Source organism: Corythoichthys intestinalis, chromosome 19 (genome assembly GCF_030265065.1).
Source record: "Corythoichthys intestinalis isolate RoL2023-P3 chromosome 19, ASM3026506v1, whole genome shotgun sequence".
Taxonomy (NCBI): domain Eukaryota; kingdom Metazoa; phylum Chordata; class Actinopteri; order Syngnathiformes; family Syngnathidae; genus Corythoichthys; species Corythoichthys intestinalis.
In genome coordinates, this window is record NC_080413.1 from 40,199,744 (window position 1) to 40,223,744 (window position 24,001).

The 24,001-nt window shown below is 38.9% G+C and overlaps 2 protein-coding genes across 5 annotated transcripts in view; one reads left to right on the forward strand and one right to left on the reverse strand.

Moving 5' to 3' along the window:
* The window catches only part of casp8ap2 (caspase 8 associated protein 2), a 43,549-nt gene extending 31,729 nt beyond the window's left edge, over positions 1–11,820 (reverse strand). The window contains exons 1-4 of one of the 3 annotated variants that reach the window (XM_057823404.1): positions 11,458–11,820; positions 8,889–8,960; positions 4,559–4,624; positions 3,389–3,477 (exon numbers count right to left, since the gene is read on the reverse strand). In XM_057823404.1, the coding sequence (XP_057679387.1) occupies positions 3,389–3,477; positions 4,559–4,624; positions 8,889–8,922 (189 nt within the window). In that variant the 5' untranslated portion in view covers positions 8,923–8,960; positions 11,458–11,820. Of the gene's footprint in view, positions 1–3,388; positions 3,478–4,558; positions 4,625–8,888; positions 8,961–11,171; positions 11,336–11,457 lie in introns of those variants that run through there. The other 2 variants (XM_057823405.1, XM_057823406.1) reach the window with 2 other exon arrangements.
* A 1,923-nt stretch (positions 11,821–13,743) lies between these two features.
* mdn1 (midasin AAA ATPase 1) overlaps positions 13,744–24,001 on the forward strand; it is a 218,421-nt gene continuing 208,163 nt past the window's right edge. For both annotated transcript variants that reach the window (XM_057822299.1, XM_057822300.1), the window contains exons 1-3: positions 13,744–13,987; positions 18,021–18,247; positions 18,369–18,593. In XM_057822299.1, the coding sequence (XP_057678282.1) occupies positions 13,892–13,987; positions 18,021–18,247; positions 18,369–18,593 (548 nt within the window). In that variant the 5' untranslated portion in view covers positions 13,744–13,891. The remainder of the gene's footprint in view (positions 13,988–18,020; positions 18,248–18,368; positions 18,594–24,001) is intronic.

The following is a 24,001-nucleotide window of genomic DNA, read 5'->3' on the forward strand; positions in this document are numbered from 1 at the left end:
TTCTTTTCACAATTATTTTTTTAAAAATTGTTTTTCTTATGTGGTAGTTTCAAAGTATAAGGATGTCTCCGATTCGATCACGAGATCAGATATTGGGCCTGATCAGGTCATTTTTAGAAGATCGGAATCAGGTGAAAACAATCGAGTTTTAAAAATGTATTTATTTGATCTATTTTTAAGTCTTAACTCATTGGCTGCGCTACACGTCCAATCCATTTTGAATGGGCGATAATATCTAACAAAAATGTATGTTTTTTAATAAATTATCAAATAAATGTATAAATTGCCGAGGTATGAAATCGATACTAGGTATCAGCAGATCCCCGAAATCAACTCTGGTGCAAATATATGTGATTGGTAGGCCTGTCGCGATAACAAATTTTGGTAGGCTCATAAATTATTAGGGATGGCTGCCATCCTCCCAGTTCAAATGGATTGAATGTCTACTAGTGATAATCTCATTCTAATTTACAGCAGAAGGATGAAAATAGGTTGCTATTCTGTTATTAGTTGTTTGAGAATGATTTCCCTAAAATTGTCGTATCGCCATATCGTGAGATCATCTTTATTGTGAGACTTGTATCGCAAATCGTATCGTATCGCTGGATACCCAGACGTTCCCACTCCTACTCACAATCACACCTTCGGAGAATTTGGAGTGTTGAGTCACCCTAGCGCGCATGTTTTGGGGATGTGGGAGGGAACTGGATTATCAGGAGAAAATCCACGCACGATTTAAATTAAAAAAAAAAAAAAATTCAAGTTCAGCCCGTTTTCACCACAAATTTCAATTTGTTGCTCTGTACTTGTGACGTGCAATAACAACGTCGTCTAACTACAATAGTCGTCTATCTATTTGTCTAACTGTGAAAAGTGATGCCGCGGGTGGGGCATGTGACCTTGGGGAACATACTCTTTTTGCTGTACTAGAAAAAAGTGTCATCGCACATCCACTCAGTGGGTGGCAGTGGCACTCTCAATTTCAGAGTGTGCCCAGTATTTTTAAACCAAACAAAAGCACAGAGCAAAGAGATCATAAGAGCTGTGCGCCGTTTTTGGGCCGTGCTCACGCAGCGATCCACTGTCTTCTTTGGTTCCCACACGTCCGCTCGAGAAGCGCCATGTTCAGCTTGGGAGCGTCACGACGACCGCCCTCACCTCCGGTTCTCCCCCGGCAGCCGAGAAAGCGCCGTTTTCGGGCCGTTTGGCTTTTACTTTTAAAACAGTGGGAGACGAGGAAAGACCACTCTCTTTACTTTGTCTAAAAATGTTGTGGAAGCCAAATCAATTAAGACATCACCTAAAGACATTAGACCCCAATCTAGTTAATAAGCTGCTTGATTGTTTTTTCATTGAAAACGTGCCGAATATTGCCAACAATCGTCCCGCTTTGTCAGTGTTACATCAGTAAACCAGCAAGCACTGTTTAGCATGGCCAGGGCAAAATAACCCCAGAATCAAAGGAGCTGATCCTGCCTGCAGCAAAAATAAAAAACTGTCCCTCTGTCTAATGACACTGTCATTTTTGTTGCATTCATTTTTTTTTTTTTTTTTGGCCAAATTGTTTGGCAAATTGTTCTCATGAGTTAATGTTGCTAATCCATTTGAATTTATTATTATTTATTGATTTTATTGAATTTTATTTTTCAGTATCAAGTGGTCAAAAAAGGTACCGTAATTTCTGGACTGTAAGGCACACCTTACTATAAGCCGCCACCCACCAAATTTGACTCAAAAACGACATTTGTTCATAGATAAGCTGCACTGGGCTACAAGCCACAGCTATCCTTACTGTGTTATGGGATATTTACACCAAAAGATATTAACCCATATCACTTTATTTGACAGCGGCATCATAAGACTGTCATAAGACCAAATGAACCACCATGAAGCTTTGAACCAATTGGGTGAAAAGCTATTGCTTCAAGAAGCTTCATTTGGCCATCACTGGTCCCTTGAGGGAGACTGTCTACCTCTGCTGCCACCAGCTGTAAACACTGTTGTTGTCCAACATGCCTCCTAGCATGCATTGCAGTGCTACAAATGTAAATAATCAAAATCTATGTTCTGCGCTAAATATTTATTCAGTTACTGCTCCAGTTGTTTCATTAATTGCTAGTTATGGTATTTGGTAACAAGTGGCACCATAATACTTTCATAAGACCATCATAATTATGACATGACACTGCCATGAAAATTAATAAATGCTTATGACATATCATGTTGTGTCATCCGGCAAATTAACTCACTTTTGAATGGATGTAAAAGATCCGAGCTGGACATAATTTGCCGGAGGACACTTAATGACATTTGTCACATGCATTCATTAATGCCCATGATAGTGTCATGTCATAATTATGACGATCTTACGGCAGTCTTATGATGCCGCTGTCAAATAAAGTGTTACCTATTAACCCCCCCAAAAAATCAACAAATAAGATGCACTGGACTATAAGCCGCAGGATTTAAAATGAGGGGGAAAAAGTAGTGGCTTATAGTACGAAAATTACGGTAATTAATTTTTACAGTTTGAATGTGATTTTTTTTTTCAATTCAGGCATATTGATGCTCTTTAAGTCTTTTAAGTTACAAACAAAACAATGTTAATAAAGTTATACTTTATTGTAATTTGGCCTATGTTACTTTTTTCTTTAATAGAAAAAAGGACAGTAGCCACGTTTACATGCTGACTTTTATTCATACCGATTCAAATCATTCCGAATGGAATATTTCACATCAGCTGTTTACATGTCACTTCATCTATTCTGATCCAGCGTTTACATGTGACTGCCTTTATTCCGAAAGGACGTTTGACAACTGCCGTCTGACATGCGCAGATTAATCAAAACAAAGCGTCACGTTGCAAAACATGGAGATCGATTGTCAGATCAGCTGCTGTTTTAACTTTTCGAGTGGAAACAAAACTTCAGAATGATACGCCGTTCATTTAAAAAGTTGTGTGGGTGCGCTGTGCGTGTGCTTGGAAGCCATGTTGCAAGTGACGTTACTTACGTCACCAAGTGACGTCACCACGTCAGTACGGCGCATGCGCAGAAAGAACGCAACCAGACACCATTCCACTTCCCTGTTTACATGATATAATTTTACTTCTAATCGGTTTGGGAAAAGGAATATTCCACCCCTGTGAATCGGAATGAAATTCCATTCGGTTTGGGCCTGTTCATTCCGAATGAGGTGTTTATATGGAACGCATTTATTCGGTTTGAACAAATATTCCGATTGTAATTGGAATATTTGGCTCCATGTAAACGTGGCAAATGTTAGGCAGAGGTGTACTTGTAGTAAAAATAAATTCATAGACAGAAAATAATTGAGAAGCACTGCTTTCAGCCATGTTTTTACTGAATATACGGCAAAAATAACCAACCTCGGTATAAGTTGACTCTCTTTCCTGTTGTTCCTCAGTTACAATCTCTTCATATAGATCCATTGATGCTTTCAGCTGCAAAGGACTACCTGTATAATAAGAATACCTAGTCAGTCACACCAAAAGATTTGTGGCATGTAAAAATGACGGCTAACATCAATACGAGAGGCCGATGGCAATTATTAAAAAAAAATAATAATAATAATTCAGCCGATTGTCAAAATCTGAAGCAGATCTTGTAAGGATATACCTTCATTAAAGCATGTTTATTGTGAAAGGCAAGTGAAACACTCTTTATTAGGGGTGTGACAAAATATCCAAATGGTGATATATCGTTATGCTTTGTATCCCAAAAGGTTATGGATATGCTCATGCTAAGAATCGAGTAATTGTTTTAAAAGGTGTCAATGTTTAAAAATAAAATAAAAAAATATGGCTGTCATGTGCTGGACGCCCAATCCATTATGACTGAAAAGGGCAAAAGAACGTTTGTTCATTCGAAACCATAGCATTCACAGTCACTCTTTCAGATTTTCAGGGCATTTAGAGGTTGAGTTTGAGTCCCGGCTTCTTCATGTTCCTTCACTTCTTGTTCTGTAAACCAAAATTAACAGGAAGTGACCCTGAAATGCCACAAAATAACCAGGAAGTGACTGAAAATCAACAACCAACCTGAAATTAGGCCTGTCGTGATAAAATTTTTTAGTAGACGATATATTGTCTCAAATTATTGCCGATGTGTGCCATTATTGTCAATTTTTTTAACCAATACAACGACTGATGTAGTAACAATACACCTTCATAAATCACCCATTCAAATGCAAAAAATTGTTATTCTGAAATAAAACATAAACTATATTAAAAACAATATTAAAAAAACATACCATAATGCATAGAGTCATTTAAAAGCTAGCTAAGCGCAGAATATGAATTAGGTGAGAAACTCGATGCCATTTTCGTTCTCTGCCAATTAAAGCCCATTAAAAGTGTTTATTTGATCCAAAACGACTGTCATCTTGTCCTGCAAAGTGCACGTTAGCAAATTTGAAGCCAAGTTATTCATTGCTAAACAGATTTTTCATAATGGGTGTCATTTAAAAGCCATTCTTAGTGCACAATCTGAAGTATGAGAGAATAACTCCAGAAATCTTTATTTATGATGGATTTTACCTGAACTGCTCAAATGGTTGAGATTAAGGCCATCGTAGATATCCACAGAATCTTCACTGGTGGCAACTGTAAATTAAAATTGTATGACAACGTTGTAGAATGTTTCAACGGGAAAAAAACATTTTCCTTTGTGTTAAAATATTGACCTGGAATAGAACTAGATTTTAAAATCCTTCTTCTATTGCGTAATTTTACGAAATGATAAGGAGGCATTAGTTTTGATTACATTTTCGCTAGGATTGAAGAAGTTGGGCTTGAACTATGAACTAGGAAAATCTAATGTTGGGCATTAAATATGCTCACAAACATTGTAATTTGTATAGTACAAGTATATACAGTTTCGTTGTGTAAAAGCATATGTAGACTATTTAAAAATTGAGAAAACCTGCGTTTTTTTTTTTTTGCCAACTCGAATAGATTAAAATACATGTCAAATCCATTATGCGCCTGTTATTATTATTACTGGTGCACGATAATTATTGGTCCGACAATTATCGGTCCGATAATAGGAATTATGACGTCATCCCGATAAATCCAATAACATTTATAATAGGACCGATAATATGTACTGTTCTGGCTTTGCAGTTTACACAAGAGTATGGGAAATCAGTTGACCATTTGCGGGGCATTGCTCCCACCTGCTGGTCAGAATAATTCAATGCACCTATTTTTTGTTACAGAAGTTTGGTTCAATCACTTACACATTGCGGTGTCTAGCGGTAGCATTGACAGTAGTGAATGCTTTCTGTTACGTTCCCGCCTCGGAAATACTGTATATGTAAGTATTTTATGTTTACTATTACATATGGATGTGCAAAATATGTTTACTTCTGTGGTGAAGGGTCATATGTACAGAACTTCATAAGTTGTTTTATAGAAGTCAGCCAATGCTTTAGTAGCTCAAGGTGGTGTGCGATGCTATACATATAATAGTTGTGTATATAAGTGTATTGTGCAGTTTGTTGTATATTGAGTATTGAATATGTGTATTTTTCTGTTGTACTTTCACAATATTAAGACGAGTGTTTTCCCATAAAAGCAAGAAAAGACCAAGCTTTGTGGTTTATGGAAGTGCATTCATTCTTAGCTGGCTGTCGGGCAGTGCAGAAGTGAAACGCACTGTTTTGTTCATGTCATTATGAAAAATCTGATGAGATCAAAGGCAAATCTATGTTGAATCCACCACTATATATATTTTTTTTAAACCTCCAGGTGTTCAAAAACTGAGTTTATACATTTAAAAATGTATTTATTTATTATCGGTTATCAATATCGGTATCAGGTTTAAGGAGCAGGAAGTTATCGATATCGGTTTCAAAAAATGGATATTGTGCACCCCTAATTATTATGCATAGGCTTCGTCACAAATGTGATCACACAAAATGCAACCACACATCACATCCCCGCATTTCCTCCTTCTCCTGAGTCCTCACAAATAAAACATAAAATTTTGGGGTTTTTTCGGGCTCAGGGTTGCAAATCAAGTTAATTGATCGGTGGGCCGGGTCGGTCTTTAATACCCGCGGGCCGGTCAGGTCGGGCTGGATTTTTTTAGGCCCGATCTTACTTCTAGCGTCATGTAATGTTAGCATACGGTACACTTATTCAGCATGTTGTTCTCTATTGTATTTTTATTTTAAATTGCCTTTCAAGATGACATGTCTGTTCTTGGTGCTGGATTCTATCAAATAAATTTCCCCCCAAAAATGCGACTAATACTCAGGTGCGACTCATATATGTTTTTTTTTTTCCTTTTCATTGTGCATTTTTTGGCCGGTGCGACTTATAGCCCAAAAAAATACGGTAATTGATATGGCCAACTTAAAATGAAAAAGACAAAAATGTTGTTGTTCATGAGATGTGTACTTATTACTCTTATATGTGAAAGTTCTGCTTTAACCATAGGAAGAGTCCTTCTTTGACCTGCTTAAGGTCCAGTTATAGTATGGTTGAGTTAACATGATGAACAACCACACTAAGAGTCTAGTATATCAAACTCCGACTCCGTTCAGACAACAAGGACACTCAAGATTCCTATTCTCCGTGTCTGAGCAGCTACACTGCAAAAACACATCTCCTTAAAATTAGCTAAATTCCCTTGTTTTCAGTGTTAATCTAAAAGAAATAAGTGAAATTATCTGCCAGTGCTTCAAGTAAATTTCAGATTCCTTGAAATAGGAAAAATACCTGGCTGAAAATAAGTTTAAGGACTTAAAAAAAGCTCTTGCTCTTCATAAATGTAAATCGAGAATAGATATTTTTCAAGACATTATTTAAAAGCAAATTGTTCTGAATTTAGGTGAAAAATGACCAACTTTTAGATGTATGGGCTTAATAAAAAAAGTCATATTTACTTTAAGTGGAATAATCTGACGCATTCATTGGTTATCTAGTCTTTAACACTCAAAATAAGATGGAGAAAAGTATTTGACTAGATTTAAGAAAAGTTAAGACGTTATAAATTTGCAGTAGACAGGTTAAAAAAGGGGTGGGGGGAGCAGGAAAAAAAAACTCACTCCGTTTCAACGCTGGTCCTTCTATTTGAACATACTTTGACAACCATTCCATCTTAAAAGAACCACATTTCTTTTTTACTTTATATATAAAATAATCGGGATTTTATAAGGGAACGACTTTGAATTTTTTTATGCCACTGCTCATGTTGACGTGTATATGCCTAAGGGAAATGCCTATTTTGGTTTTAGGTCACTAGCGGCTTTGGTTTTGAAAATATTTGAATTTGAAGTTTTTTAAAATAGGCCCCCTATGGATCAGCCACGAGCCCAGTGTCACAGTTAATAAATCCATTGCTGACTGGGTGTAGTGCCAGGCGACAGCGACAGAAACACAAGTAGAGCTGTCCCGACTAGTCGACATAGTCGACGTCATCGATGACGTAAATCCGTCTACGAGCACAACATCCCGTCGACGGTTAATGAAGGGTTAAAAAAATATATACGCGGAAAGTTCAGAATGTCGGACGCTCTGTATGCAAGCGGGGAAAGCGGTACAAAGCCAAAAAACCGCACCAGAGTGTCCAAAACATTGACTTATTTCAAAGAAACAAAGGAGCGTACACTCTTCCGTCCTGTCTCTTCAATGCCAAGCAAGCTTGGCTGCACGTCGGCAGTGAATAACCTCATGCGCCGTAACCCAGTTTGTAAATTTTTTTTGGTTTTTTCATTTTTTGTACACCAGAGGGTGCTGTCGCCTCACTAAATAATAATGTTTCATTGACAATGGGCCTATAAGTGCTATTAGTATTCTTCTTAATGCTAACTGAAAGGTTTATGTCATGTTATGGTTTATTTTATGGTATAGAAAATTATATAAGGTTAAAAGGTCATAAATATATACAGTATATACAGTGATTGCACTTAAGGGAGAAATTGTCAATGATAAGGTAATAAATTAAGGTAAAGGCAATTCATATAGGCAATTCATTGATATATAAATAAGGTTTAAAAGGAAAAAGGTGAAAAGTTTTCGTTAATTTCTAATTGTGTTGTTTTATTTGTGTGCACCGTAGCTTTTACAGTGTGATTACATCAAGGATGGAATAAAGTTGTAAACCATCAGTTTAAGAGACCATCTTTTCAATCGGGATGCTACACTAGTTAATTCTATCAGCATTTGAACTCATTGTTTATCTGTCATTTATTATTGTTATTTACGTTTTTATTTGTACTTTTATAAATAATTTAAGTGTTCCAATATGTTTTTTGTGAATTGATTAGCGTCAACAAAAATTTCATTGCTAAATTAGGAAAAAAAAAAAAAAATTTTTTTCAATTATTAGATTAGTCGACTAATCGTAAAAATAGTCGGCTGACTAATCGGGAGAAAATTAGTTGTTTGGGACAGCCCTAAACACAAGCATTTCTTATTTTCTTATATCGCGTCGCTTGGCAAACGTGTGTTTGTGTACGAGCGTGAAATTTCACGTGCAAAACCGTCGCGTGTCACTTGCTGTGTCACACTGCTGCAAGAGTGTTGGCGATTTTCGCCTCATGGCCCTCATGTTAATGTATTGAACGCATGTGACGTCCCCTCCCGTGTGTTTTGCCACTAATAAGTATTTTCGTCCAAAAGACTAAGACCAAAAATTAAAAGGGCTGCCAAAAACCACACTGCACTTAGTATATGTGCACCCCTGGTTATAATGAATTACTCATTGCATATTTAGACAACATTTTCTGACAGACAAGACGTTTACTGCGCCATCCTGCACTGCCCCGTCTACCAAAACAAGTACATTTTCAAACTCGGGGGGAAAAACTGCTACACAAGATCACAATCCTATAACTATTGCAGTTATTTTCATACTTACAGGCAGGAGCACTGAGGTTGCCGCTGCTCTCCATTCTTTCAAGTAGCACTGCCACTGTAGAACACTTTATACCTGAAAATCATATGATGATAATATTAGGGTTTTCACTTGCTTAAACTGTAAATTACGTTTTCAAACACATCAAACATATTGTACACTACGAACTGTGAAATGGATGGCAAAACCATAGACGACCAGGAAAGCTTTATGTTCACTCAAGACATTGTAGAGTTTGACCTCCGTGATGTTTGTCCCCCATCAGATCAAAAAAATTTTCGCTGCTATCGTTTTTGAGGTATTAACATTTTTATACAGTAAAAAACCCATTGGCAGTGTATCAAATATTTGTTCTCCCCACTGTAGCTCAATCTGAGGTCAAGCAGCCCACCACTTTGATTAAAAATGGCCCAAAAATTGGTGTCAATCGTTTGTGCTACATTTGTGCTGGTTTGTGGTGTAAAAATGTTTCGTTTGTGCTATCGTTTTTGAGATATTGAGATATTAATTTCGAGTGATGATGTCATAAGCCCCCGTTTATTGCAAAAGGAGCCAAAATGGTGCCATTTGCTTGCGCTACATTTGTGCTGTAAAATTTTTCGTTTGTGCTGTTACCGTTTTTGAGACATTGAGATTTTAATTTCAAGTGATTACGTCAATCGCAGCACCTTTGTCGCGGCTGACTTAGTGTACCAACTCTCTCAATAACAGAGGGGTGTTCCAAATAGAGCTGTCCCGACTACGGTAGTTGATGTTGTCGACGTAGTCGATGAAGTGAATGCATCCACGAGCACAACATCCTGTCGACGGTTACAGGAGAGTTAAAAAATATATATATTGCAACGTCGAAAAAGAGTCGCCCGCTTAGTCAAGTTTGCAATTCTTTATTTTTGGAACTTGTGGGAACAATATGGCTCCTGTCTGCCGCATACGACGCCAACACAACAACTACTAGCAACAACAGGAAAACGTCTCGCTCTGTCGCACCTCCCTCATTCACGTCAGCCACACGGTGCATTTAGTAACACATGCAAATACACCCGCTACATTATAACACGATTCGTTACATTATATAATGGAAAGTTGAGAATAGCGGACACTCAGGATGCAAGCGGGGAAAGCGGCACAAAGCCGAAAAAGCAAACCAGAGTGGCCAAAGCATGGATTTATTTTAACGAAACAAAGGAGGGTGTCACTGTCGTGTGGAGTCTCTGCAATGCCGAGATTGCATACCGTGGCAGCACGTCGGCCATGAATGGATACCTGAAGCGCTGTCATCCAGGTATAATTTTGGAATACGAAAGGAGATAACAAGCGGGCCGATCGTAAGTCCATAAAATGTCATTTTTTATTGAAGTTGCCTTTTTGTGCGTCATACGATGGAGTATTAGTGGCTAATGTGGCTGAATGAGCAATTACGTACTTTACGAAGCGGTTTGCCGCCTCCGTTAAAATCAACAATATTAAAAGCATCTTGTGTTTAAGAATCGGTTTTACAAATAAGGAAATCTTTTTATTTTTGCTTAAGCGACATCAAATTATAATCAATAGAAGAATTTATACTAATACTTCGTCATAACTCCCGGCTAAGGTATGTAAAGTGTGCAGCGGCTCACAGCTACATTACCCCTACGTAATAATGAGACTTTTTTTTCCTTGTTGCAATTGTACAAATTTAAATTCATAGTCATTTTTCTAAATTTATTTATTTGGCCCTAATACTCCGTCATAGGGTCGTATCAACGCGCATCATTAAATTTTTTTCACACGCTTCACTCCAGTGATACGTGACATTTATTGATCTACTCTGCTGGTGCTCACTCTTAGAACAATATAGACATACGACGAAAAGGTAAAGTATGAACTGTTTTGAATCCTGTTGGAAAAGTGAAGTCTGTCCTGAATCTGTTTACATTCCATTTTTTTTGCACAAGTTAATGCCATCAGCATGTGACCTCATTGTTTATTTCTCACTCGAAATTAATAACTCATAATCTCAACGATAGCAATGCAAACGAAAATTTTTACAGCACAAACTATTAATACCTAGTGAATTAGCCATTAACTCTGTTAAAGGCAACATATATCATCGTTTTGCATTGCATTGCAGCAGCTCCACGTAAAATGTCATTGATGAGCCGGTTATATATCACATTTAAAACTGGGTACTCATTCCTTTTGCTGATGATGAATCACTCCGGAATCAGAAACAATAACATCAACTCTACTCTCGGTTGTGCTGACGTGATTGTCACCCATCTGCTTTTCAAACCACCCAAAACTGACCTGGTTTTGTTGTGCTCTACTTTTAATCGGCCGATGCTGCAACAAACATTTCCACCATACTGTCATTCCCTATTAAATGATTAAACATTTCTGAGATAGAAGAAACGATCCTCACTATAAGAGGATCCTTGACATGGGCTAACTTGTCTGTTTTGAGATGCTAGTGTCTAAAATAGGACCTTCAGTAGAATGGCGCGCCAAAGCCCTTCGCACAGGAAGTCATGACGTATCTTCCCGCGGAACCATGCGCCTTACGGAAAACAATCATGAGAACTATCCTACTTACTGTTTTGGCTGTAGGACTCACACTTCCACCAATTCGGGAGATAATGGCCAAACCACAGGACTACTCCAGACTCATATTGAATAGTGCAGTTTGCTGGCTAGAGTAAAACTTCCCAAGTCGTTAGCTGAATTCGTCATTGCCGCAGACGCAGCCGGTGTAGGGATAAACTGTTCTTGACTTGTTTTGCACCATAGATATCCCATACATAAAACTAGATGCAATATGGGCGCTGTGAAGCAACGGGGATATTCGTCGTTACTTGTCGGCCATCTTGCATCCGTGGCATTTAATGAGCATAACATTACAGTCAATGCAGGGTGTATTTTGAAATATAACTTAAATGATTCTCAAATGACTGGGTTTTTAATAACCGTCAGTGATGCAGTAATGTAAATGCATACCTAGAAGTAAACATATATTTTTAAACATCTAGCCTGAATCGTAGCCGCAGCAATACAGTTTGTTATGAACCAAACAGTTTTTAAATCCCTTAAATATTGAGCGAGTTAGCGGAGTATTTTCATGGAGAAAATAGCACGCCTGACGTTTATCGCCTACCGACGCAAGATGGCCGTCAGCGCCAACACTGTCAACTCCGCCTTGACATCTAGCTAGCGTTTACCAATGAGCTACGACCCGGAACACATTCTTCTTCTGCTGCTTCCTTTTTTGCGGCTGCAGCGGTGGTTTGCTGCCCCCCAGTGCTAATGTTAGTTAGCGTAGATCCTCCACGACTTCGAAAAATGGCTTTGGGACTTTCACCCACCTGTTATGTTAGGGTCAGCTTGACCCGTTTTAAAGTTCGAAGATCTAAAAAATATAGTATAAATAATTTTAATTCCTTAAACGTCTTCTACTTGCCTTAATTAGTGCAATCAAAACATAAATAGTCCATGAGCTCACATATTTGCAACAACCCTCTGCGTGTTTATATCCAGAGGTGGGTAGTACCGCGTTAGATTTACTTCATTACATTTACTTGAGGAACTTTTTTAGGAAAAATGTACTTCTAAGAGTAGTTTACTCCATACTTTTTACCTTTACTAGAGTAGATTTGTGGGGAAAAAAACGCTACTCTTCGTCCGCTACTTTGGACTACACTCGTCGTTACATTTATCTTCTTTATTCTACATATTAGATGTTACTTTTTTTTTTCCCAGTGACGTCAAAAGTAGCTCTACCAGTTTCACCAATAAGACGTCACTACAATAATCACATCACTTCATTATACCAATCAGACTCAAGCTTGCCATTCAATGATCACGCCGGCCTGTTCAATCACGTGGTGTCTATAAAGCATCGTTAAAAATTAAAATATTGGACATAGAGTGCTGCCCTCAACATGAAAGCAAGCATATTAACTTCTCTCCTGGGTTTCATTTGGCACCGATTGACCATGAATAACCGGAGATATGATCCTTTTAATGTCATAGTAGGAACTCTGATGGAACTATTCACTATTCAAACTATGAACTATTTTCTACACCAGAGGGCACTCATGCTCTTTGGACGAATAATGCTTCCTTTCTGTAGATTTTTTTTTTAATCGCTGGAATTTGATGATTTTTTTTGTATTTCTTTGGCTTAATGTGGTTATGTAAGAGGTTATAGTACAGTATAATAATAAAAATACATATGTAAGCATTTACTCACAATGTTACTTATTACTTTATTCTTTCACTAAATACTTTTTTTTTTTTTTTTTTTACTTGTACTTGAGTACATTTTTTGGATGGCTACTTTCACATTTACTTGAGTAATATTATTTTGAAGTACTACTCTTACCTGAGTAAAATGTTTGGCTACTCTACCCACCTCTGTTTATATCTCATAGATTACTGTTCGTGTCAATTTGACCCAATAGTCATACTGGAGTAAAAGGGGAGAAGAAACGTGTGCTAATAGGTGTATTTAAAACTTTAACTATAGAATCATTTTTGCATTTGAAAAATGGGATTAATCGCAAGTTAACTATAGACTGCATGCGATTCATTGCGATTAAAAAAAAAATCGCTTAACAGCACTAATAGCCTATATATAACAAAATGAACTTTCAACATGGATGCAATCCTCTCCAGAAATCCAAATATTATTGGAATCCATTTTTCACGTTGAAAGTTCAGTTTGTTTGGACAGAAGTAAGCTCCGCATATCCCGTCAAAACACAAACAAACAAACAAACAAACAAAACTACGAGCTATTGTTTACTATAAACATCTTTAATCTGTCGATGGACGGGAAGTAGTTAATTTGACTCGGAAGTAGTTCTTTTTCCTTTCACATGTGGACGCTATGAGTACAACAACGTGCTCATGTGATGTAGAAAAACATAACGCGAACTTTTCATTATCAAGCTTGTTCAGGAATAATTAATATCATATATTTCCACCAAATAGGCATCTTAGTGTTATTTTTTTAGACGATCGATGACACCATGGAAAATTTAGAACTCAGCCTCTCAACACTAACAACGATATGCAAGCATGTCTATGAAAGTCACAGCGAACTAAGTCGATTTCTCTCCAAACAGGTATGGTTTGTTTGTTACTGATGTTACGCTCTGCCTTACCTGTTAATGGCATTGTAACCTTGCTGGCGTATATCGCATGTTTTATGTCTAGTTTGTGGTGTGTTATGGGATTTTTGCAAGAATACCGCTCTGTCTATGATAATGGTGTATTTTTTGGCCTAGTATGGTAATATTATCGTGTATAAACATAATAGTTGATATAGATGACGTTGTGCTGTTAGAAAGTATACATAGCAAGATACCCAGGACATGTTAAACATTTTTACGTGGTTTATAGAGACAAAATAAAAATATATATTTTTAAAAAATCCTTGATGCTTAGGTCCCACCCCTACACTTTGAAAATATAATGCATTTTATACATAAGACGCACCTCCATATACTTCAAAACTATACATGCATATCAATATCACAAAATAAATAAGTAAAGACAAAAAGATAAACCACTTCAACTTACACAGTTTCACACATGTAACACTGAAAAATTACTGTTATCTATATATATACTGTTTAAACATTCTCTTAAATTGATAATGCACTTCTAAATTAAAAAAATGTTAAATATTATCCGGGAAGTTTATTATTTTTTGCCCTGAACACAATTTGTTCTGTTTGGTAATGCACTAAAGCAGAAAATTAAATTTTAAAATCTTTGAATCCAAAAAAAAGGGAATGAGTATGATCCACATATCCTTTCTCATGAATAATACGTAGTACTCTTTTTTTGAAGTCTAGTTAAAGATAGCAATGAGAATTTGTAATTATTTCCCCAGACTTCCACACAGTAAGTTAAATAAAGAACTAAAGAACAGTACAGAATATAGAATCAAAATCTAAAAACAATTTTGCTTTATTTATTAGCGAAATACTTCTTGATATTTTATCCTGCAAATATTTGATATGTGATTTCCAATTTATTTTTTCATCAATAATGACTAAGAGAAATTTAATTTCCGAAACTCTCTCAATGTGCACTTTCAATAGAAATACATGCCTGTGACTTCCTTTTAACATAAATTTTGTTTTTACTAAGTGTAAAAATAAAAGTTTAAAGATAATTAATTATAATCAAACCAAATTATCAATTTACCCATTTCATTCATAACATCTTCCTGTAATGTCCTCTCAAGAACAAAACATATATGTGTCATCGGCAAAAAGGACCAATTTCAATAACTTAGACACATTGCAAATATCATTAATATACAAAATAAACAATTTGGGCCCCAATACCAACCCTTGTGAGACCCCACACACAATATCCATGGGAGAAGAACAAAAATCCCCTGGTTTGACAAATTGTCTCCTCTCAGATAAATAGCTCCTAACCCAATCTAATACTATTCCCTTATGCCATATTTATCTAATTTTCTGATTAATAATTGATGATTAATGGTATCAAATGCTTTTTTATTTGAAGTCAATAAATATTCCTATACCATGTTGTTTCTCATCTATGGATTTTGTGATTTCTATTGTTTCTATCAGTGCCATTGTTGTTGATCTATTTGAACGAAAACCATATTGCCTTCAGCAAGAATATGGAATTTAACAAGGAATGCATCCAACTTTTTATTAAAAACTGAGAATTGTGTCAATAAAGACTAGAGCTGAAACGAATACTTGAGCAACTCGAGTAACTCGAGTTTAAAAACTGATCTGAGTAATTTTATTCACCTCGAGGAATCGTTTAATTTTGCCAGCTCTAAGCATCATGTTTTGCCCGGACTACTTTTAATGCGGGACAACGCGCTGACATGTGCGTAGAGTAAGAAGCAATAAAAAAATACCTTACTGCAGCCGACAGCCGTTACAAACTGCGCCGACGTTGCTAAAATCTACGCCCACATGTTGCTACAGTGGTAGCAACATGGTAGCAGGTAGCGTCTGATGCGTGTCATAAATATCACATGTACGTAGAACTAGATGCGAAATGACCGACTCGGCGGCGTTAATAAAACAGCCGCCATCTTAAAGCAGTACACTTCTCAGCGCTCATAAATGAGATTAACGTTACTGTCACTCGCTCACGTAACGTTATCCCTGCGGAGGGCTAAGTTTCTACTCATTATGACTACTGTCGATGCGTGGCTAACTAGCTTTATTTAATCTGTGAAAAATGCGCTGTAGAGTGATTAGGGTGTAAAATAAAAACTTAATAATGCTAACTGTCAATTTTAGTTCAGTAGTCATTGCTGGATAAAACACCAAGTAGCACTGGGGCCTAATGTGCTCCAATACAGCACAGCATTTATTTTGAACACTGCAAAAACTCAAAATCCTATCAGGACTTACAGTTTAGACTAACTTAAAACTTAACGAACTTATAGCTTGACACAAGAAGAAATTCAATTGAAACACGTGGGAAAAACTCCTAACTTTTAAGTGATGTGTGTTATCAAGCGTAATGACATTTTTAGGTAAGAAATTTTTAAAAGATATAAAAGTTTTTTGAGTGAAAGCAGTGAATTAGTCTTTTTTTTTTTTAGTCACATTTGAGACGCAGTTGTTGGCTGTTTTCAACAATGTACATCGAAAATAAAACATTGATTGACTGAAAATGGTTCAATATTAGATGAAATGTCTGTCTTGTTTTCTCATCTATATAATTGCTCTTTACCTAAAAAAAAAAAGTTTTATCCGATTACTCGATTAATCGACAGAATTTTCAGTCGATTACTCGATTACTAAAATATTCGATAGCTGCAGCCCTAATAAAGACACAGGCCTGTAATTTGTGTAGTTATGTCTGGTCCCACTCTTGAACAAAGGTATTAATTTAGCCATTTTCATTTTATCAGGAAAAACACCTGTAAGTTCATTGTTTAGAGATAGACGAAATAACATTAAAAAGTATTAAGTTGTTCAGTTGATTTTGTCAAAATGCAGGCCTTAAAAAGCATTAAACTTAATATTCGAGGCATTAAAAATTGTGTAAACTTGTCAGTCAAACTTTTTTTCACACATTTATTAGAGTTGTCTCTTCCCCTTTCCCCCATTCATTATAAAGGCGTAAGTCGATGCGAACGCTGTCGTGCAAATTCTGCAAAAATGGCAGAGCAACCCAAAAAAAGAAAAAAAAAATAGGCTACCAGGATACTCGGCCTGGCTTTCACTCGCTGGTCTGATTCCCCACAACCGAACTTGTCAGCGCTGACGAGTTTGAGTGGGGGGGTTTAGCCACATTAATCCAGATTGTTGCAAACTGTCAAATGCTATTGTTTAGCCACAACTGGATTCATTACCTTATTACTATTCATCCTTCACACAGCCGCTGGTAACAGAAATGTCATTTAATCCATCTGCAGGTGACCAGGATATCATGATTTTACGACACTCTGCGAGTGTTTGCTGGTCCTCATGGGAAATGCAGTCTTCTTTAAGGCAAAACACTACCGCTTTTGTCCACCAGTGTCACTAAAATCGACCAAAACTGAAAAGTTGCCTGGTGTTCCTTTAACCGATAATTTTATAATGAATGCCTAAAACTTACAAACTTATGAATGTATATTTTATTCTCTATCAGTTTTGACATCAGCCAGTACACTGCATAGAACCGTGGTGCCCTAGTCCGGACTTCGAGAGCCCCTATCCCTGAATCAAATAATCAGGCTCCTGCAGCGCTTGCCAATGAGCTGATCATTTGGTTCAGGTGTGTTAAAGGAAGGAGACATGACAAATTAGCTGGATAGGGGCTCTCGAGGACAGGACTTGGGCACCCCTGCCCTAATCACACAGATGTGTTAAAAAATAAAACCATCGCACGTCCTGCGATGGGACTATTTCGCATGCACACATCGCATTAGCGATGTTCAAACAATATATTATGCAAGCCTAAAATTAGTCTGTGTGTACACAAAAATATCATTGTGTCAGAGAGATGATATAGTCAACCACCATTAAGTTTAATATCAGTGAACATCACAGTGTTCTATGCAACGAAAATACACATTAACCACATGTAGATAGGTATTCACTGGCGGAAATAATTATCCTTTCTGAATGATATTTTTGCTACTTGCTTTTCCTCCAGACATGGACTCAGCAGGACAGACAAAGTATTCTAGAGTGCCTTGCCCAGGTGTTGTTGGAGAAGGATTATACGTTACTAATTGCAAGACACTTGCGACCCCTTATTCTGGATTTACTGGAGAGGAATGCACAGCGTGTGAAAGCAAATGGGAGGATCAACCATGATCTCCACGAGCGCCTGTGTGTGGCCCTCAGCAAACTTCTTAGCATTAGTCCTGATGCGCAGGCGTAAGTGTGCATTTGTTTTACATTGCTTTTGTCTGACAGTCTCTTCTAAATGGCCTTATCTGGATAAATAAAGGTTGAATGAAGCGAGAATAACTCTTTACTGAATGATTGCCACCATCAGGTTTGCCGCAAGGTACTTCAGCGATGCTCCTCCAGTGTTTCAGAGACTGTTCTTTACCAGCGAAGAGGCATCTACTGTTCAGTATGGTCCTCGACGAATGAAACTGCGTGACCTCATGGCTGCAACTCTTCGTTTCCTCAAGAGCGATTGTGCCAAGTTTGAAAAGCTCTGGAACTGGAGTCCATGTGTTTCCTTGTTGCAAGTGAACGACGTCCTGGTACGGGGGTAAGTACTTTCGTCTTCAACCAATTGTATCTAAAAGCAAGGCTAGAGTGTTGTGTTTGCCACCTCTTTTCATTTTCATCTGATACTTATCAGTCTTAGTCAGAGTTTAGTCATTTAAGACCATGTTAAGGGTGATCCATGCCTCTGTGTAGTGGTGATGGCGGACCTACGCCGTTACCACAGACACGATTTACGACCCTATACCGTAGCCTGACGTGCACCTTGAAGGAATCTGACGTTTTAGCCAGATTGCCGGAATCACGCAGCTGAACCATCAGACCCGTGCTGGTGCAGCTCCAACGACAGGGGCCGGCGAGATCCGGGCCGGCGAGAACCGGTCCAGTGAGAGACCGGCCGGCTTTGTACTGACTCCATTTTGAAAGCTGGAACAAGGCTTCGAAGCACAAGTTGACTATTTATTCAGGTCGACAGCGATCAAACGGCAAGGGGAAATACAGACTCAGGCGAGGAGGCAGACTCGTTCCGAGCTCACCATATCACAACTCAACAAAAGGTTCCCGAGAAAAAAGGACAATGCTTAGTTAAACATTGTCTTTTGAAGGCTCTCGCGGGGCGGGCTGTGGGCAGGAAGAAGGGTGTGTTTAGGATAATGTTCTATCGCAGTTTGAGCTGTTTAGTTTGTGCGTCACAGTTGCTGAGTCACAGTTACTGGGGCAACGACAGTTGGAGATTTTGCCCGCCTCAGCGTCAAAGGGGCTGTTGGAGCCTTGTCAGTCGTGTTATCAGTTGCATATCGGGCATTCTCCGGTGTTCCTTGTGTTGGAACAGGGCGTCCCACCATTTGTTATGGACTTTTCGGGAGAATTGATTGCAAGAGTTGGTCGTGCAGATGTAGGCTTGTAGATGTCAGCCTCAATCTTGCTCCGTCAGTTGGATGACGCACATGTTGGGCTTCCGTGATAAGAAGGCGTCATGTATCTGTTATGCCCTATATTCTGCCTGTTTTCCTTAAACTATGGTATCAGTGCTATTTATTTTATATTGGGTGTGTTAGAGTAATATAAACAGTCAGACAGTAAACACAAGAAACAATTCTATTCCCTGATGGATTATATTAAGTGTGTTAAAATAATGCAAACAGTTAGACTGTGCCAATGAGAAAAGGTACTATCTCCTTCAACCTCCAAAAAATCCTGACTATGTGTCACGTCAACGCACGTGACGTAATTGTCAAAAGACTGTGATTGATCCGCTTGCAACGTTGTTTATGGTTTTATCAAAACAACACCGCCATTTTCAAACATACACCTACGCTTCAACATTTGGATTGACACGTTTGTTGTTCAATATTGATCAGCTGCAGCTGGAAATACACATGTTCAATCTCCGTTGCCACTGCTGTCAATGACCGCAGAAAAACTAAAGCTATTCGACAATTGTCCCCCAAAACGGTACAAAGACAAAGCCACACCTCTCTAATGGCATGGTGGTGAATTATAGAGCAAGGCGTTCCCTTGACGCAGTACTTCGAATGTGCAATGATGCCGTACGCCGTCGCTCCGCCATCACCGGAACGCAGAAGCATAAATCAGGCCTTAGTCTTTGTCTGGTTTTCGTCTAGTTTTTCTCAACAAATACTCAAAAGTTTTCGTCTGAAAAATTTCAAAGGATTTTTGTCTAAGATAAATAAATACATAAAGGGATCACATACAGTAATTTCTAATGAACATTGACAGAATAGTACATGTTTTAACCAAATACGGGTTAAAGCATGCGCTGGTAATAAAACCTGCCCAAACGTTCTTCGTGATATATTACATGCTAAAGTTAGTAGCGCAAACAAGCTAATACATTAGCCTAAAATCCGCTCTCCATTTACACCAGAAATGTGGAAAATACATTACAAAACTGTAACGAACTAATTGCTGAAAGAAATTGGATGTCAACAATATCTTAATATCACTTGTTACAACTTACCTTTGAATAAATAATCAGCCTGGTGAACTTTCAGGTGCCGGTTCAGATGAATAGCATTGTTGCTACACAGTTTGTTGTCTGGGACAGGCATTCCGTTCTTCTTTTGGTCAGAATATATTTAAAAATTTTCTATATATCCTCGGTCTTTTACTGACCGCTAAGCTCCGTTGCAGATATCGATTAGCAGATATCTGATATCGGTTACTAGTCGGTACTTTTTAAAACCTTTCTAGTGCTTCAACCCGGGGTGCCCAAGTCCAGTCCTCAAGAGCCCCTATCCAGCTTGTTTTCCATGTCTCCACCTTTAACACCAGTGTTGGGCACGTTACTTTAAAAAAGTAATTAGTTACATTACTCACTACTTCTTCCAAAAAGTAACTGAGTAACTGAATTACTCTATAGTAAAAGTAACTAGTTACCAGGGAAAGTAACTATTTCCGTTACTTTAAAAAGAACTTGTTGTATGTCGAAGAATTTGAAATTTTCTGAGCAGTATTCGAGTCAGTGGAATAGAGAAGAACAGACAGGTAGTTAACTTGTTAGGTGCTTCAGCAGATTTGAATTGCTTACCATAGATGTCGACAAAAGCTTTGCCCCGGAACATAAATTACACATTACATGCAGGTTCTTTCCTTTAATTTCGACAAATTTGAAATAGTGTCTATATCTCCACCTCTTAAAGAACAATTTTTCTTCTGAATGCTCTGCCATCCCGACCCTGTGCATCTGTTTTGCGTGTGTGTGTTTGCCGCACGCGCTATTCCGGTTTGCTTGTGAAATCACCGGCTCTGATTGGCTTACAACAACACATGACTCTAACCCTCAGCCAATCACAATCACTTCCATCGCATCTCTCGAGGGGCCGCATTTAGTTAGGCTCGTTTCCCGAAAATTCACGTCACCTTCAAAGCGTCTGCTGTCCTCAAGATGGAAGCAGAATTATTGCTGGCTGACAGTGGGAGATGGGAACCAGGCTAGCACCAGGTGTAGCAAACACAGAAACGTTACCAAACTTTGGAAAGCATTGTCTAATTGAATGAGCAGGGACAAACAGCTTGGAGTCAGAAGTACGTGCGCTATTCTCGAACCTTAACGCACCCCAAGTCTTGGATGACAAATCAACAGAGCAGAGAGTCGACTCGACACGGCTGGTAGTTTCTTCAATCTATTCAGAGTAAGTAATGCACCGCTTTTGACCGTCAGTAATGGTAACGGCGTTGTAACGGCGGAAAAAGTAATTAGTTAGATTACCCTGTTACTGAAAAAATAACGCCGTTACGTAACGGCGTTATTTATAACGGCGTTACTCCCAACACTGTTTAACACACATGAATAAAGTGATCAGCTCATCAACAAGCTCTGCAGGAGCCTGATAACGATCCTGATGATTTGATTCAAGTGTGTTGAAGCAGTGAGACATGGAAAACAAGCTGGATAGGGGCTCTCGAGGACCGGACTTGGGCACCCCTGGCTCAAAAAAATCTTGAACCGATACTTCCAAAAAGCAAATGCACACAAACTCACCCCTAAATTCCACTATCTCCATGTGCGCTGCACTGCGCTCCGGCCTGATTTCGACCGGCTGAGTGCAGGCCGCGATGCCCACTGCATAAGTCAGTCATGCAGTACATGATATGACTTTTTGCATGCACATACGCACAAAGGAGGAGACCATGTGATCAGATTGTACTGCCCAAAACAGTGCGTTTCCTTTGTGCACTGCCCGACAGCCAGCTAACATTGAATGCACCTCCATAAACCACAAGGCTTTGTCTTTTCTTGTTTTTATGTGAGGACACCCGTCTTAATATTGTGAAACTACAACACAAAAAACACACACAAATTCAACACTCAATACACAACCATATACTGTATACACAACTATTATACGGATAGCACAACTTGCTTGAGCTATTAGCCATTGGCTAGCCTCTACAACACAATACAACTTAATAAGTTTTGTACATGTGACCCTTCACCACCTAGGTATACATACACTGCCCATCCATATGTTATTATACACATAAAATACTTACAGACATATATTTCCGAGGCAGAAACGCAACTGAAAGCACTCACGAGTGTCAATGATACCGCTAGACACCACACTGTGAAAGTGAATGAGCTTATGATCAAAACTGTGACAAAAACCATGGGTGCAGCGAATTATCCTGCCCAACAGGTGGCAGCAACGTACCGCAAATGGTCAACTGATGGCCCATATTACTGCAGAAAGTCAGCACACTCCCCGCTTGATATAACAACGTTATATCACTACAAAATTCTACATATATAAACACGAAGGATAGCTTTTAACATGCTAAACAGATTTGGAAAGAAGTACCACAACTTCCGTAACGGGCCGCAGGAACCCCTACGCAGTCCCTTCCTTCACAATACGAACATCCACTTTGATCTTTGGTTTGTCCTTCTCCCACTTTCCGCGATTGCAGCTAGCTGTGGAGGGTGAGCGTGCTGCAGTGCAGATGTTGAATCTGCTGCATGCAGTCCCGCTGGCGCGCCAGGCGGCAGCATGGGCGGCAGCAGCATCAAGCGCCTGTGCTCTGCGTAGTAACGATAGACCTCCTTGTGGAAGTAGTCGTTGCTTTTCTTCGAGTTGCCAAAGATGAAAATGTTGTCGTCGAAATGGCAGACGATGGCGCCGTCGTTGCTGGTCACGTCCAGTGGCAGGCTTTCCGGGATTTCGTCGGGGACGTTGGCGCCGGTTTTCTGACGGGCCACTTTGTCCTGATCGGCGTAGCTTTTGGAGCAGTAGGAAGTCATGCGTTCCAAGTTGGTGGTGGCTACTGCCATCTGGAATTTGCCGTAGTGGTTGATCAGAGGCAGCGAGCCCACGTCCTGCCACTGGTGGTTGTCGGTGTCATAGCGGGTGTTGACAGTCTTTAGCCTGTCATCTTTGCCCATCTCCAGGGGCGTTCACACTGTCACGCCGACGTTCTGGTCCTCCAAGCTTACCGCGTAGACGTTGCAAAAGATCTTTGGCGCCGACTCCGGGTTGTGTCACTTGTCTATTTTCATTATTTTGGTAGACCTCTGACTCCATGAGAGTTAGAAACGCGTTGTCATCTATTGATGAAGCTGGTTTATCATCATCTGGAGTTCTATCAAACACTGAACATCCAAGAGTATCGGTGCACGGTAACGCATGCTTGTTCTCCTTGCTCGCTTGTGGTGTTAGACCACGATGTTTCTGCATGCTGCTGTAGTCTTCTTTGACGTTGATAGCATTTGGACACTGATGCAGAAGAGAGGTGCGTCCGTTTGACAATATATTTGCCTTGTATACATTTACATCTGAAGGCTTGTGGACTGTTCCTAGGCACACATCTCCGATGATGACCCACCCTAGGTCCAGCCGTTGTGCATAAGGAGCGTTATCTGGTCCGTTGATCTGTTCTCTTACTTTGTGCACTCTTAAGATGTCTCTTCCTAGAAGCAGAAGAATGGGA